The 16,708-nt window shown below is 48.2% G+C and overlaps 1 protein-coding gene across 1 annotated transcript; it reads right to left on the bottom strand.

Moving 5' to 3' along the window:
- Positions 1–628: 628 nt before the first annotated feature.
- Positions 629–15,237, bottom strand: ZNF469 (zinc finger protein 469). Its single transcript, XM_030582154.1, has one exon. The coding sequence runs from the start codon at positions 15,235–15,237 to the stop codon at positions 2,083–2,085; it is 13,155 nt and encodes a 4,384-aa protein (XP_030438014.1). The 3' UTR covers positions 629–2,082.
- Positions 15,238–16,708: the final 1,471 nt, after the last annotated feature.

The following is a 16,708-nucleotide window of genomic DNA, read 5'->3' as shown; positions in this document are numbered from 1 at the left end:
TGCAGCAGGAGGAGAACTGACACTTACCATTTCTGTGTAAAGTGCTTTGAGAGGTCTGGATGACAAGCACAATAGGTGAGATAAGTGTTATTTAAAAACTCCCATCCAGCAACAAGAGGAACGATGGCCTAGTAGTTAGGGGCTTGGAGCCTGAGAGATGCAGGTTCAATTCCGTGCTCCAACCTACAATGCCTTGTGTTCTTGGACAAGTCACTCATCTCTCTAGGTCTTAGTTTCACCATCTTTTAAAGGGGGGTAATGGCACTACCTTACCACAAAGGGGTGCTGTGAGGACAGATACTGTGGTAATGGGGCCACCTTAGGTGGATAGAAGTCATCTAACCTAGCAAGCTATTATTTTAGTGGTTATAAGACCACACCAGATCCTAGTGTGTGTGTACCTGCACATGCGCGCGCGCGCACCCACCCACACACACAGAGTAATAAACAGTCTCTGGCTGCAAACTCCCAGCAAAATTGGGGAGTGTGTGTGTGTATGCAGTGCAGGAAAGAAGAAGAAAGAAAAACATCTGACAAATTCCATGGAGTCAGGGGGTTTCTGTGAAAATATTGGAATATATTTGAAAAGATTAATTAGGTATGATTTTACAGTACCACCCCATATTTTCATCTCATACTTTATTTAACAATATTAAAGAGGCACTTTAATAGCACACATACGACATAATAAAAAGGCATTTCTTGCTTTCTTTTTCCTCTCTGACAAAATATCAAAATAAAAACTTTTGACATAACACATTGCACCCAAGGTAAATTACCTACAATAGTTTTTTATACAATACAAAGGACAGTAAAGATACATATTAACAGGATAAAGCCTCTTTTTTTCCTTTTAAAACTAAAAAAAATTTTTTTGTTTGCAGGACAGACGCAAAGTACTCTATTTGTTCATATCACATCAGTGCATTACTTCACCTCCTTGACTTGGGAGTATTTCAAAAGTATTTAAGTATCTTCCATGTCCTCATTTGCACCTGAGATTTCTTTCTGGTTCAAAGTTCAGTTGTATACCTGCTCGATAACATGACATAACCTCTTTAACACTATGGAGTACCAGCATACAGGATGTTATAAAATGCTTTGTTTTCCTGCTTTGATTTCTTTTACAGGTCACTGCTACTTCCTATCTGTTCCCTTTTATTTTTAAATCAAGGAAGTCTGTATTCACATTACAAAATAAAAATAGCACCAGTAACTGCATAGTAAAAAGCTGATACCTATATAGCTACTAAGTCAATACAGTAAGATAGTTTAGAAGTTATACCGTTATGGTCACTTGGACAGTACTATTCTGGTCTGGTAAGTTGGCACAGTTTTATCCGTGAAACAAAAAAAGTTTGTCACAAATGTCAAGGTGCAGTTCGCTAGCGTTATTCTCATTTTTCATGCATTTACATCATCTACAGTGGTCAAATAAGGGCATCAATGTTTGAAACACTGTAATAGGCCCACGCAGCAAGCAAGCTAGTTCATTATTTTCTTGGCAATGTAGAAACAAATTCTTAGGAATGGCTGTCAAAATATGTGGCACTTGATTCTTAATTTAATTTTTTTTAAATTTATCATGTCGTAGGCCAGTTCCCAATTTAATGAATTGTACAGGATTATTTGTGCAAAATCTTTAAAAAAAATTGCTTTCTACAGTGTACTGCACCTTCTGAATAAGACGTCTATGGAATGAAGTTCATCTCTTCAAGTACTTTGTACAAAGATAACACAGAAGCAGTCTCAAAAGGGTCTGAGATTTGCAAGTATCCTTATAACCTCAGCACTTCTGCAATAAAGCAATTGCTCTTGACGATTCAGTCTGCCCAAAGCGATTACAATTTCAGTTCATGAAAATCATCAGCAACATCAAAGTTCTAGCATTTGCATGATAAATCAGGTGAATTAAAGTAGATTAGTAGACACAAAGCAAACTATTTCACAGAGGCTGCAGTGCAAGTTCATTTAAACTAGACAGAAAAATCATGCTACACAAATGAATTTAATGCTTTGATAATTTTTCCCTTGCAAACCCCATGAAAGCAGCTGAGGATCACCATAAGTCACTTTCATAAATTATTCTGAAGTATCTCTTCTTAAAGGAATTTTAAAGCTCGTTAATTTCTGTCCAAACAGTTGGCTTAGGAGATTGTTCTGGGATTCGGCTGTCCTGTAATTGTGAGAGTCAGCAGGTTTAGCACCTTGGACAGCTCTGTGTCTGTTTAAAGAGCTGTGGAAGGATGTGGTGGGCCCTTTGGCTAGGAGATGGTGAAAGGTTTTCCCCAGGATGTCCTTCTTATGCTTCAGGTCTCCATTGGAATGACGGTTAGTCACCTTCTTCTGATTGTAGGTGTCCAGAGCCATCTTTTTCAGCTGGTTGCCAACTCCTGACATTTTGGGCTTGGGGATCAGCTTGTTGCAGTGCATTTCCCTCTTCCCGGGGGAAAGGGCAGAAGCCTCATTAGTCCATTCGGCTCTTTTGAGCTCTCCAGCCCCGTCATTCCTCCCAGGACCCGGTGTTCGGGCTTTCTTCTTCTTCCCATCTCCCTCAATGTTCTCCCTAGACGCTGAGCTGCCTCTGTGACTCAAAGACTTGTGCTCTTTTCGCTTCTTCGGGTGCAGCTTGCCAGGCCCATTCAGAGCCAGCTTGTCCAAGGATTTACCTGGATCTGAGTGGCTGTGTTTCACAGCATTGGCCACTCCCTCATCTTTGAGTTGACTTGAGAATCTGTTTTGATTGCATCCTATTTCTCTGACACTGGCATTGGCATTGCCGTCTTTGGCACAGATACCTGTCTCAGGCATGGCCTTTTCTTTTAGTGAGCAGGATTTCTGGATCTCCTCTGTGCTGCCCAGATTATCAGTTGCAGCGGAGGGAGCTTCGCCACTCACTTGACTGCCTGTAGTTTTCTTCTGAGGGGCCGAATCTTTGGCAGCCCTGTTTAAAACAGGTGATGCTGTCTTGTCCTTCAGAGGCAGAGAGGGGTAGGCAGACTCTGAATAATTGGCCTTGGATGCAATTTCCCTAGGAGCACCATCTATATTCGGGCTGCTCCACAATGTTTTATGAGCGTCCTTGGCCAGTGGAGCTTCTACTTTTGGTGCAGAAATTTCTGGGATTTTCTTAGCTAGTTTGAGGCAAGGGATCTCTTCGACAGGCTCTTCTCGTGAACTGGGATTGTCCAATATCCGCACCATATGTTCTCTTTGATTGCCTGTGGTTGGTTTTGCTTGGCCATCTGCATGCCCATGTTTCTCAGTGAGATGAGGTGGAGATAGCTTTCCGTCCATTGCCTGGTTATGAGCTAAATTAGCAAGGTCCATTCGAAATTCAGAAGAGTCCAGGAAAGGAAGAGGCTTCCCATCAAAGGCTCCTTTGTCTAGTTCTTCAATGGAAAGCATTGTGGTGTAACTGAGCTCTGGATCACTCACGATAGCCTGGGGCAGAGGAGACAGGCATGGGGGCGGCGGGAGGGTATCGAACTGAGATTTTTCCATTTCATCCAGGAGATCTGAGAAGTCACCCATGAGGTCTTCTGTTTTCACAGAGGTTTGGGGCAAAGTTGCTCCAGGGTCATCACCTGTTTCAGGGCAGGACTCACTGGGAGGTGGTAAAGGCACATCAGCTAGCTGCAGTTCATTACTATGGTCAAAGTGCACAGGTGAGTTGTGTGGATCCAAGCTGCCATGGTGTGTGAGCTTCCTTTTCTTGCGTGGTGGCATGTCCATCCTTGGATAGTTTTCCTCTTTGATTTTCTCATTGCCATCCTTGGACGAGGTGCCAGGCCTCATGACCCCTCTGAATTTGAAAGTCTTGTTGCTTCCCGCCAGGTGCTTCTCCATGTGCCTGTCGTACTGTTCTTTCTTAGAGAAGGTGTAGTTGCACATGCTGCATATAAATGACTTTTTGATGACATGCATGACATCCGCGCAGAGCTCACATGCATACAGCGTGGTGTGCTTGATCTCCGGCTCCTCTGCTATCCCATGATCTTGACTGAGGTGACTTCGAAGCTCTTTTGTTTCCAGATAGAACATCGGGCACTTGTGGCACAAGTAAATCTTCTGTAAGCTGTGCACCACTAAGTGACGCTGGAGCTTGAAGGGCTTGGGAAATTGTTTTCCACAGTGATGGCAATCTCTGGAAGGATCCTTGCAATCCGGATGCATGGGGACAGCTTTCTGAGTGCTTTCACCTTTTGGCATATTGTCTGGAGATGGACTGGCAGGCCCTTTGGAAGAGCTGGAGGTGGAGGAAGTTAATTTAATTCTGACACTGCTTTCCAAGGTGTCTTTAGTTACCTTTGCCTCTTGGTCGGGGGGTGGCTCTTTTAGGCTCTTGTTCTCTTTGCTGGCAAGGTGTTTGCTGGTGGAATCCACCAGCTTGGATGACTTGCTTGGTTTCCGATACATGATGGTGTTCAGGAAGTGGGTGACCGCAGCATTGTCCTCGCTGAAGCAAGTGGGCAGACCCATCGCTGATTTCTGAGCCTGACCTTTCCGGGCAAACTGCGTGGCGTGCTCTCTGAGATGCTCGTTATACATCCAGACATCGGAAATCTCCTTCAGGCACATTCCACAGGCCCACAGGCCAGCTTTGTTTTTTGCATGCTTCTCTTTTAAATGGTCCCTCAATTGCTCCCTTGAGCTGAATTTGCGCTGGACACACATATAGCAGGTAGGTGGAGGGGAAGGGTTATGGGTGAGTTTGTGAAAGTCCAGTTCCCCTAAGGTGAGAAACCACTGGAAACATACTTTGCATTTGTATTGTTTATCCTTAGTCTTGATGTTCATATCATTGCGATTTTTGCCTGGCTTCCCATCTTCTAGTTTATTTTTGCTGTGTTTGCTATGCTGGCTTGGCTTCTGCTTGAAACACACCATGCTTTCATCCAAATGGCCAGGATTATCTTTGCAAGGGCTGAAAAAGCACATGTCCTGCATCTTGAACTTTGCACTCAACATCTCAATGTCAATTGTATGAAACTCAGGTGAGCCTTGGTCCTCATTTATCTTGCTGTTGAAGGGTTCCTCTTCCAGCTCCGGGGGTTCTGGGCTAGTTTCTGCTATTGAATGTTCATTTTCAAGCTCCGTAGGGGACTTGAACAGTATGTCATCAGCGGGAAGATTTTCTGCCTCCTTTTCAAGACTTCCCCAAATGTTCCTGTTCGGAATGTTTTCCATCTGGTTGTTTTGGCAGAGGAAGGTTAACATGTTATCATGCTCCAGGTCAATGACCTCCTTCCTTTGGCTGTTTTTCTCATAATCTGGCTGCAGTGCAATATTTGTGGAAGCATTGGAGCTGGCATCACACCCCTTTGGCTTACTGTTGTGACACATGTTTAGCATCAAGGCATCGTCAATGGAGATGGTTTCATATTCACAAGGATCATCCCTGGTGACACATAAAGAGCTGGTTTCACTGAGATCTGAAGCCAGCCGGATGGGAAAGAAGTCTATGGCACCCACTGGCCTGATATTTGCATCAGTGACAGGTTTGGGTTTCTTGGTTCGTTTCCCATACACGCGCGTGCACTTCCTCCGGGTGAACTGGTTGTCCCTTGGAAACAGCTGTGCGAATGTGACGTCATCATCAAATAAACCCTGCAGGTCTGGCTCAGTTGCATCACCAGTGCAGGACTCCTTTCTCTGTAATAACTCTCCCCTTCCCCAGGGCTTTGACTCTGCCGAAAAAGGGCTGTCATCAGAAGCATTTTCCAACATGCCTTTAGTGGGATCCCTGTTGGCTGTTTCAGATTCACAGGTTTCTAAAGACAGATCTGGTCTGGCAGGACTCAAGGGATACCTGAAGGCACTACTATGATTCCCATGATTGCTCTCTCCCAAGGAATTCTCATGTTCCTTCACATTTGTGCCAACACCACCATCATGCTGTTCTTTGCATACCTTGCTCAACCCCTTCTCCACTTGCTTCATAAACCCACTTGCCCATTTCTCTTTGGCCTGTGCCTTTTCTCCTTGACTTGGATCTTCCACCTGCTTTTGACAGCTCACGGGGACCTTTAGTGACTCCTGCTTGTCTGTCTCCATGGAAGAGACGACCAAATCACCCACTTCATCTGCATGCTTAACTATGCAAGGTGACCGTTTTGCTGTGTGAGACTGCTGGGGTGAGCATGACCTGTCTTGTTCCTCTGCTGAGATGCAACTGCCTGGCTCAGCCAAATCTTCAATCACATTTGACAGACTGGAGTTGATTCTACTGGAAAGAACATTGGAAGGACCATCAGCAGCATTCTTCTCCAGGTTGGACAATCCATTGACTTCACTTTCATTGGGAAACATATTTACTTCCCTTCTTGCTTTTCTACTCTGTTTCTTCTCTAAATTTCTATTTATCCCTCCAGGATCTTTGCTTTGGCTTCTTCTGCCTTTTCCCCGTTTATTTGGTTGCTTTTTAAGCCCAAGCTTTTCTGTCACTGATTCATCCAATTCCCCTGTCTCTGAGCTCTGAGATTTTGTCTTTGTTTCTTTACTCAGAAAATCCGTGTGATGACGTTCATGGCACACTTCAAGCGATATGACACTGAGGTCACCAAGCACTCTACTAACTACTTCTTGCATTTGTGCATTGGGCTCCTTCTCTTGACCTACACATGTTTCCTTGGAGATGTGTCCAATAGCGCTGGTTGGCATTTGTGTGCTATTCATTCTCTCCTTGGCAGTGGCCTTTATGCTTTTCCTAGAGACTTTCTTGGATATCTTAGATGTTTTCTCCAGCAAATTCAAACTGAACTTTGAAGTTTTGCTCGGCATCAATGTGCCATCATTTTTTGTCCGATGCTTTACAGCTTTGTGCCTGGTCAATCCTGGTTTGGATCTAAAAGATGCAGAACAAATATCACAAGTGACTTGGAGGCCATTTTGTTTCTTTTCTTTCAGATGCCCATTTCTGGATGCATTTGGCATATTTTTAAACATGCCACTCTCCTCTTCTTGCTCCATGTTATATAACATACAACTGCTGTCTCCTCCAGTACTCTCTGCCCCATGGCTTTCCAAGTCATCTCCTTTTGAATTATTTTCTCTATTATCCACATTTTTGGAGGGGTCACTAGGTATCATCTCTGGCACCTCTGTAAACCGGTGGACCTCTTGATCAACAGGGCCAGAATCTGCTGTCCTTTTACAGGCAGTACTTACAATAGTTGGGATCTGTTGCATGACAAAGCTATTGCATGAGGCCTCTGGCTCATTTTGATGTTTATTTCCATTATGATGGCACTTTTTAAGCTCCTTTTCTTGATTTAAATTTACCTCTCCGTCTCTTTCTCCAACTGGCGAAAGATTAGTGGGCTGCATTGAGTAATCTTTGGTTTCTGGTGTGGGCTGACAAGCATGGATGCCCTGCAGAGGCATTGACTGAGAATTAATAATCGTCTCTGTGACGGTGCATGTCTTGCTTCCTTTATAAAGAGGGTATAACAGCTCAGCACAAGTGCTTTCCAGCAGCCCATCACCAATGTCATTTTGCTCCAAAGGTGGCATGCAGGGAAGAATACAGTCGTTCATTTGCAATTTCTGGGGGCTTTCCAGCTCCAAACCAGAAACTGCCAGCTCACTGGGGCATTGTGGAACATGAGGTTCTGCCGGTCCTTCTTTTTCAGACTGCTCAAAATTAGTTAGAATGTCTTTGGCAGGACAATGACGAATGTTTCCAATAGCATCCAAAGGTGCGGGAGCAGTGGTGTTGCATTGCTGAAGAGTGGGTTGAAAGACACGTGTGTCTTTCCATTTTCCTTGCTCTAAAGGATTTTGGGTAGAACAGCAAACTAGATTTTTCTCTGAGTCAGAGTTGAACCTTTTCACAATAAATGAACTTGACTGAGTCTCTGTGTTAAGCACAGGGGCAGTGTATCTATCCTCTCCCGAGAGCTGCACACTGAAGTCCGAGAACTCTACATTTTCATTATGACTGTTCTGCAAATATCTGTGGTGAGAAAAGCTAGTTTGCAAAGGCAAACTGGCCAGAGAGTCCTCTTTGGAGTGACAAGCGTCAAGGACCTGCTTTTTCTCTCCATTGCCATCTTCAGGAAGCTGAGCATTTACTGAACAGATGTTAGTTTCATGCAACAAATTATATTCCTGGTGAAGATCTTCAGAAGGATTCAAAGAGCCAGCAGGACCCAAAGATGCACTGCAAGGAAGCTGTGTCTCATGTCCCACCTGGTTATTGGTTGACCCTATGCATTTGGTTTTTATGGTGCATGACAACTGCATTTGATGACTAGCTCCCTCAGACCAAGCATTACCTTCAGCAGTGCTTACTTTTAATGTCTCTGTCAGTGCACTGCTTAATGTTTCTTTCTCAAACAAACTATGGTTTAAATAGGATTGTCTGTGGTTTTGAAATGCCAAGGTTGCTTTGTTTTTATCTTGCTCTTGCTCCTCCACAATCTGATCAGCTTTCCTTACCTGCCCTAGCAATGGGGTTACCGTTGCGCTGCTGCATGCTGAGAGGTTATTATGCTCTTGTGATACGCCATCTGCACAGATATTAATGTCACTGGGCTCTGAACATTCATCTGCTAAGTGCTGCAGCTCTGTTACATTATTGTGCAGCTTGTGGTTCGCAAATGTGGATTGCTCTGCAGTGTAGGTGTCTGTTTCGTTGAACGACTCCAGCTGTTCACCTGCCTCTGGAAAAACTCCAGTTGTTTCTGATGTAGTAGCCATGCTCTCTGCTTCTCCTTCCATGGGCTTGCTCCCCTCTACACATGCATGATGACATGCTGAATTCTCGCCTTCCAAGCTGCCCAGGCCTTCCTCTTCCTGCTCAGACTGGATATTGGCATTTGAAGGTTGGTGACTGGCAGAGAGCAGTACTGGGAAGCATGGCATCATCAGCTCTTCTTCATTATTCTTGACTGTCCGGGCAACAAACAGTTGGAGCTGCTGTAATGGGTTTGCAGTAGTTTCTTGGGAGGCTAGCACCTTTTCTGAACCACAATCAGTCTCTTTGGACACACTCAGTATATCGAATAATAATGCTTTCTGGTTGCTAGCCTTGTCAAAGGGCCCTGGGGTTTGGTAGACTTCAGGATCATTACTTTCTTCAGTCTCTTCCAATAAAACAGATCCATTGTCATCACCTTCAAAGTGCAGTGAGATTTTTAGCACTTTGGGTGACTCGGCTTTGTCTAGAGGGCTTTCTTCTGAGTCCATGTCATTTTTGGCATGAGAAGACAAAGCGAGATCCAAGGTGGGGACCCGATCTTCCTGAAACCCAAATTCAGATTTCAGATTTGGAATGTGGCTGCTGAAAGATTCCAGCTCTGGAGGATCATCAAAGGTTTTATCCATTTTCCCTGGCTTGGAAAACCCATCAGCTCCGTGTTTACCTGGCAGGGACGGAAAAATATCATGTTTATTTAGTTCAGCTGCCTCTAGAGTTTTAGGGAACAAGGAATCAGTAACAATGGCAGGGCTTTTTATCATATGGTTTGTGTAGATTGGAGCCTCTAATTTGTCTGGCATGCATGAATCAGGGATAACCTGGGAAGGTTCATTCTCCATCTCTCTGGAGTCACTTTCCTTGGAAGTTTCAGCATCCTTCAGAGCTTCCGGGAGCTTATCGCAGGCCTCTTTGGAACAGAAATGATCTACAGAGATTGAATCTTCAGCAGCTGGTGTACACATGCTTGATTCTAAAGAACTAAACTCTGCTGGGCAGGGCCAAGAATCCTGGTGGTTCTTATAGTTGCCATCTATGTTGGGAACTGTAGGCTTCTCATTCACTAAACTTTGGCCCACACAGACTTTTGTGGAAAGAAGGTTTGTATTTCCAAGGGCATCTGTCAAGAACAAATCCTTTTCATTCCCTGTCTCTTGATCCACGTGTATAGGTGAAAACTGGTCAGTTGCTTTTCTCAGCTGTGTGCCGGTGTGTTGCTCAGATGTCTGATGGAATTCGGATGCCTCATTATTTAATTTGCTGGTTTGCAGCTGACTTTCCAGTTCCGTAACTAATCGCTTGATCTCCAGTTCATCATCTGATATATTGTTCATAAAAGCTACATTATAATCTACAGTCCTGTCTGCCAAAGGTAAAGACATTTGATTGTGCGTTATGGCTCCCTCATCTGGGAATTTCTTAGCTAATGGCTTTTCCACCGAAAGGGTATGAAACTGACCAATGTCTTCTGACAAAATTGGAGACACTTCCTCCATTAGACCCCAGTCCTTCTCTTGAAGAAATGGAGGATACTGCTCCTCAAACGGCATCGTTTTGCTGGGTGGATTGCATCCAAATGGGACATAATTGTCCTTACTTGTGGCGACGCTGTTGTATAATGGAGTATCAAACTCAGCTACGGGAAGTTCTCCGAATATTGAAGAGGAGTCAAAGCCAAGAGGGGAAGACACTTTGGTTTGCTGATTTTCTGAGGCAAAGGGGGTGAAATCAGAGTGCTTCTGCTCAAATGAACTGGTGCTAATGTCATCTTGGCATAAGTACATATCGTTAATGTGTGAGGCCCCCACGGCTGGAGGCTTTGAGAAAAGGTTAGGATCATAGCGACTGGACAGGTCTTTGTGGTCATAAAGTGTGTCGTCAGTGCTCACATAGGTATCGGGTCCTTTGATGGCTAGCATCATTCCAACAGGATCCCCATTGTAACAGCTGACTGGAGCAGCATAATCTTTATGGTCATCACAAAGTCCATGTTCCTTTAAGTACTTGATTCCAGCCGGCGAATAGGTAGCGCTCACCTGTCCAGGGCTGGCATCAATACCAATGTGAGAGGGAGGAATTAACTCTTCTGTATTGTAAGGGAGGGTGTCCTCATTATAAGCAGCAAATGGACGCCTCTGACTGGTCATTGTCAAATCAGTGGAATCTTGAGCACCTGGCTTAGGTCTTGCTGTCTCACTTGCGTGGCTAGTGGCTCCTTTCTGCTCTTCTGTGTCCTCCTCACAGTAAAGTCTGATGGGACCCTTGTTGAAGGCATCTCTGCTGTGATGTTGTTTTTCTTTGCTTTCTGGTGAGCTTTCCTCGTTCATAGAACCTGCCGGAGAAATGCATGACCTATCGCTGCGACGTGTCGTGGAGGCAGTCAGCAAATATTTGGCTGAGCCAAACCTCCTTGTCCCTCTGGAAAAGCCCACTTTGGTTTCATTGCTCATCTTTAGAGTCTCTTTATCAAGAAGGCTCAGCGAGTTCCTTGGAAGTGGTGTGATCTGCTCAGAACTATCTGGGTATCTTCTGTTCTGGACGCTTTCATTCTCGTTGTCAGAGTCGGCCCTTTCAGTGCTTGGGGGGCTAGCGCCAGTTTCACTGGACAAGCTAGTGCTATGACTGCTGCCGGTGGACGATCGGATGCTTCGTCTTCGGATTCTGGCTGCAATGCCATCTTTCTTTATTGCTTCATTGCTTGGGGCCCGCCTGTGCTCCTGACCATCTCTCTTCTGGCTATAGGTCCAGGTTGGCTCTCTCTCTTTGGTCCTCTCCCCTCTCCCTGAGCACCTCTTGCTAAAGCTGTGCTTGGTCCGCCCATTCGATACGGACCCCAGCTTCTTTCTGCTGTGCAGCTTGGCATACACCACCCCTTCGTCATCTGAATCCGAAATGTACTCGTACTCGCCGAATTTACTGTCCTGGGCTGCCGGCAGCAGTTTCTCAGTGGCTCTGGAGACTGGGGTGTTCTTATCGCTCTTCGCATGGAGCTTGTGCAGCTTGTTTTTCTGCTGCACGATTTTATGAATGAGCTCCTTGCTCCATGTGCCGCTCCTCGGCTTCCGCTTTTTCACGTCCTTCATCGGGAACCGCAGCAGCTTGGGATTCTTATTGGCGGGCCCTGGGGTGGTACCACTTGGCCTGATTTCACTCTTCAGATAAGCATCCTCACTAAGGCTTCTGGGCTGGTTTTTATCAGAGTCAGGTTGGGTCATAGTCACTGGAGTAACAGAGCCACCATCACCCTTCCTCCTCATTTTCAGCTTGGTATTCTTGTCAGGCTGTGCTTTATCAGTCGTCACCCGATTTGCAGCCTTGCTCTGAGCCAGCTCCTTGACACTGGATTTCTCCAGCCTTTTGTTCCCCCGGTCTGTGAACTTGCCTGCCAGTCTCCTCTTAGGAACATGCTGCGTCCCCGGTGCTCTGCTCTGAGCCTGCTCTCCGCTGGGATGATCCTCTTCATAATAACAGATGGCTTTTGACTGACTCGCTGGCTTCTTGTCCTTCCCAGCGTGCTTCAGTTTGTTCTCCGAGGCTGGGCCATCCTTCACCTTGTGCGGCATCCCGCTGCCTGTGCCCTTCACTGACGTGAGTTCCTCATCAGCAAACACATCTATGAAGCTACTGTCAATCTCGGGGTTATCGGACTGATACTCCAGCCCATTCAGCGCTTCCGTGATCAGACTATCCAGCTTGGCATCATCGATTTCTAAGTCGGAAGCAGTAAGTGGCAAGGAATTTGTGGTTAGCCCATGAAATATATGGCCTTTCAGCGGGTCCTCCTTTGCCTCCCCTCTGCCTTCCCCGTCTAACAGGAAATTGACAGGCTTGTTTAACGCGAGCAGGTGTGAATGGGTGTCAGGAGAAAGCGATGGCCCTGGCCTGGCTTGAGAGTGTTTCGTGGACTCTAGTGGGAGCTGCTTCCTGGCCTCAGCCCCCTTGGAAGCATCTCTCATTTCGCCCTGGAAAGCCACATGCGAGTTGCAGAACTGGCGGTGCTCCAGGAAGGAGGAGAGGTTGCTGTAGTTCTGGTCACACTGCTTGCAGGTCAGCAGCACGTCCAGCTGGTCCAGGCTTGCGCTGCTCAGCGAATTCGCCAGTAGGTGATGGGAGGAGTAAGGCGGGGGAGGCGGTTCCCCCTCGAAGGCATCCAGGCAGCTCTTGGCCATGTCAACATCTGGCTTATGGAACTGGGTCTCCGGGAGGCATTTAAGAAGGTGCTCGTCCTTTGGGGTGTCCAGGGGGAAGTGTAAGGGCTTGATAGAGTCTGGAGGGTGGTAGTGGAGTGAGCTGGAGTTCAGGATGTCCACAGGGTGGCAGGGATGGTGAAAGAAGGGTGCTGGGGTAAGTGCTGCAGACAGCTGGCTGTCTTCGAAGTTGTGGTTGACCGGGCTGCTGGACATAGGCGAGAGAGAAGAACACGTGCTGCTGCAGGTGGCGTTGGGGACAGGTGATGGGAGCGGAGACTCACATGGTGAAGCTGCCACCAAGGCCGATGGTGGCAGAGCCAACGTCGGATTGGGAGAGCTCCTGGAGGTGGCTGGTGGCACCGTTTGGTTCATGCTGAAGAAGAGGGGTTTGCTCCTGGAGTCACATGTGGGAGACCCAGTGTCCTTCCCACCTTCAAAGGAGAAAGCGTTCGTTGAGCCGCAGCTCTGCCGGGTGGGGTCCCTCCTTTGCACCAAGAGACCCTCTCGTGCCAGGAGCTTTTGGCTGTGATATCTGGGGGTGCCTTTCTGCAGACTGCTGCCCCCTGGCCATTGCGAGGTGCCCAGGGGTAACGGGAATTTCTGGCTGGTGAGCTGTCTGGATAGCTCTATCCTGTCCTGGCTGGGCACTGCAGAGGTGAGATGTATTTGCTGCCATGGCATCCTGGAGTTTTTCTGCACGTGCTGCCTCTGCTCAGGGCTGGACTGGCACTCGAATGAGAACTGACTTCCAACAGGGTTTGAATAAGGTGCTGAAGTCTGGTCCACAGGCGGGAACGCCTTATTGGCTCCATCCCAGGTTTGCAAGAGCCGGGGGTGGGCTTGAGGTGCACTGGGCATGCTTTTCTCAAAAGGCACCGATCCTGGGCTTACGCTGCTCACCGGGGAACCGCAATAAACTTTGTTCCGAAAGTGCACTTGGGGTAGAGAGTTCTGTGGCATATTCCTTCGCAGAGAGCTACCTTGGGTCAGTATCCTTTGACTAGGTCCATTGTCTTTCAGTGAAGGCTGCCCCTTACTCACTGGCTTTGGCATACTAGTCGCATGTAAACTAGGTGGGAAAACAGATTGGTTTTCTTGGAAAGTGCTTGGAGTTTGGTCGATAGCACCAGAAGAAGAGAGAGCACCACTGAGCTCACCAGAATGCTCATCCCTTCCTTTGTAGCAAGGCAGAGGGGACTGCTGCTGGACCCCAGGGGCCGAGGAATGTAGGAACTGAGCTGGTTGAGAAGACAGGCCATATGTCCTGCCCTCTGGGGCTACGGTTTCGTAGGAGCCGTTGCCCAGAGCCTCATCTTGCCAGTCCCTGGAGGAAGAATGAAAGCCGAAAGCACCATGAATCACCTGGTTAGTTGCCAGCGAAACATCCATATAATCTTGGCTGGTAGTGTCATTACGGAAAGGATCCTTTGCTACGTCATGCAGCGGCTGGAAGGGGTATTGAAATGGCAAGGAGCCCAGACAGTGCGTGCTGGCTTTGCCACTCTCGGGGAAGGGGTATGGTTTCTGAGCAGAGATACCATAGCTAGCACCCGGGAAGTTTTTGTCCGGTGAAGGCCAAGACTTATTCCCATTTGCCTGGAACTCTAAATAGTGTAACTGCCCGTTAGTGCCAGGGTTTTTATGGGAGAGGCCAGCCGACGGCTGTCCTTTCCCGCTGTGGTTCTGGCGTGCGGAAGCTGGTGTGTGTGAGGTATAGTTGCCAGAGGTGAGGCTGGAGGAGACCTCCGGGAAGCACTGGTTGAAGCTCAAGTCCTCTTGCTTGAGCTCTGCCTCCCTCTCGGGGATGCTGGGCACGTGGAATCGGTAGCTTCCCGAGCTGGGTCCTCGGCTGACTTCTGGCTTCTTGGGTGGAGTGACCTTCTGCTGGGGGTAGGCGATGCCAATGGTGGGGTTGGACCGAGAGTTGCTAATGCTTAGCCTGTAGAGCTGGTGGTGACTGCGCTCCCCTTTCCCAGACCGCCGGTTCTTATCCCTCACTCGGCTCTTCCCTGTGGGAGACTGCGGGCTCCCCTTGACGCTGCCCCACGAGCCATCGCTGGAAAACTTGGGCTTGTTGTGGAGGGACTTGAAGTCGATCTTGCCTGCTTGCTGCGGCCTGATCACAGCTTCCCGTTGGCTGTGGGGCTCTTTGTCCTTGACGTTGGGGAAGAGGGACCCGCTCTCGGTCCCGTTGTGCAAGCACAGCTCCGAGGTGTCCAGGGAGCTGCCGTTAAACTCCCCTCCACCTTTCCCACTGAAACGTTCAAAGGCAAAGTCTTTGTCTTGATCTTTGGAGCTGGACTCATTATCACTGACGGCATAAACATGCTGGGTCTCTCCTGTCATGATACCGAGGGGCAGGGCTAGAAGGCACTCGTTTCCCTTACATCTGTGGGATTAGATCCTTCCTTCACGAGCATGGTCTCTCGTTGGTAGGTGGCTAGGATGAGGCTTGGTTAAATAGGCAGCGGTACCCTGCTCCCACATCTATCCTGGTTACTGGGCAGGTCTCGCTGGTAAAGAGTACCTGGGATTCGCCTCATGCTTCCAGACGGGACCTGCAATAGAGAAAAACCCCAGTGAGTCTAAGCAGGACAAAGGACATGGGCATGTCTAATAGCACAGAGCAAGGGGAAGCCACAGCTCAGCCAGGGGCTGGATTCTCCCGTCCCGCGCCTTGTGGAGTTAGCCACGCCTGGGCACAGAGTGGGTGTTCAATGCTACTATCCTGATTTGCCAGTGTTTGACCCCCACCCCCTGCACAGATGTGAATGATGGCACAAGGAGCCAGGTGGGATGGATCAGGTCCCTCGGGGAGTGTATTTCACCCGTATCTTTCCAGGGAAGATTTTGGGCAGCCTGACTTCTAGCTAGCCGGAGATGGATGACATTTCTACAACAGAAGAAAGCAGTTTGGCTCCTATACCTGTCGCCACCTGGGAGCAGAGTGATTAGAATATTGGCTTGGGGAAGAACCTCAGCAGGATTTCAGAGAAATTCTTCTGACAAGCTTCTCTCCCTGATTGCAAAAGCCCCTCAAACATCCAGCTTTGCAGAGGCCGTTATAAGCCTTTTTGGCAAAGCATGCTAAAGGAGGCATCTTTTCTTCCCTTGGAAGCTATTTCTGTGGGCTTATTAGCAACGTAAGCAGAGAAAGATGACAGAGGAGCTCCACCTATGGATTACTGGCCTTGATGGGCAGAAGCAGGCTCGGCACTTTGGCATTCCTTTGAGCGATGCCCTGGAAACAGAGAGCCCACCTTTGCCTATGCCCGGCCCGCCCCCTGCTTTCCAGCTCTCCTTTTGACATTCTCCCTTTGACTCCCTGAACTTCCCACAGCTGCAGCTCCTGCGCTACCCCAATCTTTGAGACAGGAGCTTTGGGCTGCCCCAAGGGCAGTGATCATATCGCTGGGGGAGCCATCTCTCCTCCATCTGGGGATGCTGGGTGTGTCTGGACTGTGGACCCACCCCGAGGCCTGTCCCTGCCTGGCCCCCTCCCACAAGGCCCCCCTGCCTGCTTCTCATGCCTCTCCCCCCGAGACCCCCCTGCCCGCCACTTGCATGTCTTCATCTTCTCCCCAAGGACCCCCACCTGCTTAGCCAGGCACATCTCTTCGCCCCCTCCCGAGGCCCCCATGCGGGCGGAGCAGGGGTGGGAAGAGGTGGAGTGAGGGCAGGGCCTCGGGGTGGAGCGCGGGTGAGGCCACAGCCCGGGCACCCTTTTGGCAGGCTGGCTGTTGGCCTCTGATACCTGCTGCCCACGCTGTCCCCCCTGTCTCAGCTCTTTAGTTCAGCTGTCCAAGCACAGTCACCC

This window comes from Gopherus evgoodei, chromosome 12, assembly GCF_007399415.2.
Source record: "Gopherus evgoodei ecotype Sinaloan lineage chromosome 12, rGopEvg1_v1.p, whole genome shotgun sequence".
In the NCBI taxonomy this organism is placed as follows: domain Eukaryota; kingdom Metazoa; phylum Chordata; order Testudines; family Testudinidae; genus Gopherus; species Gopherus evgoodei.
This window is presented reverse-complemented; position numbering and strand designations above follow the sequence as displayed.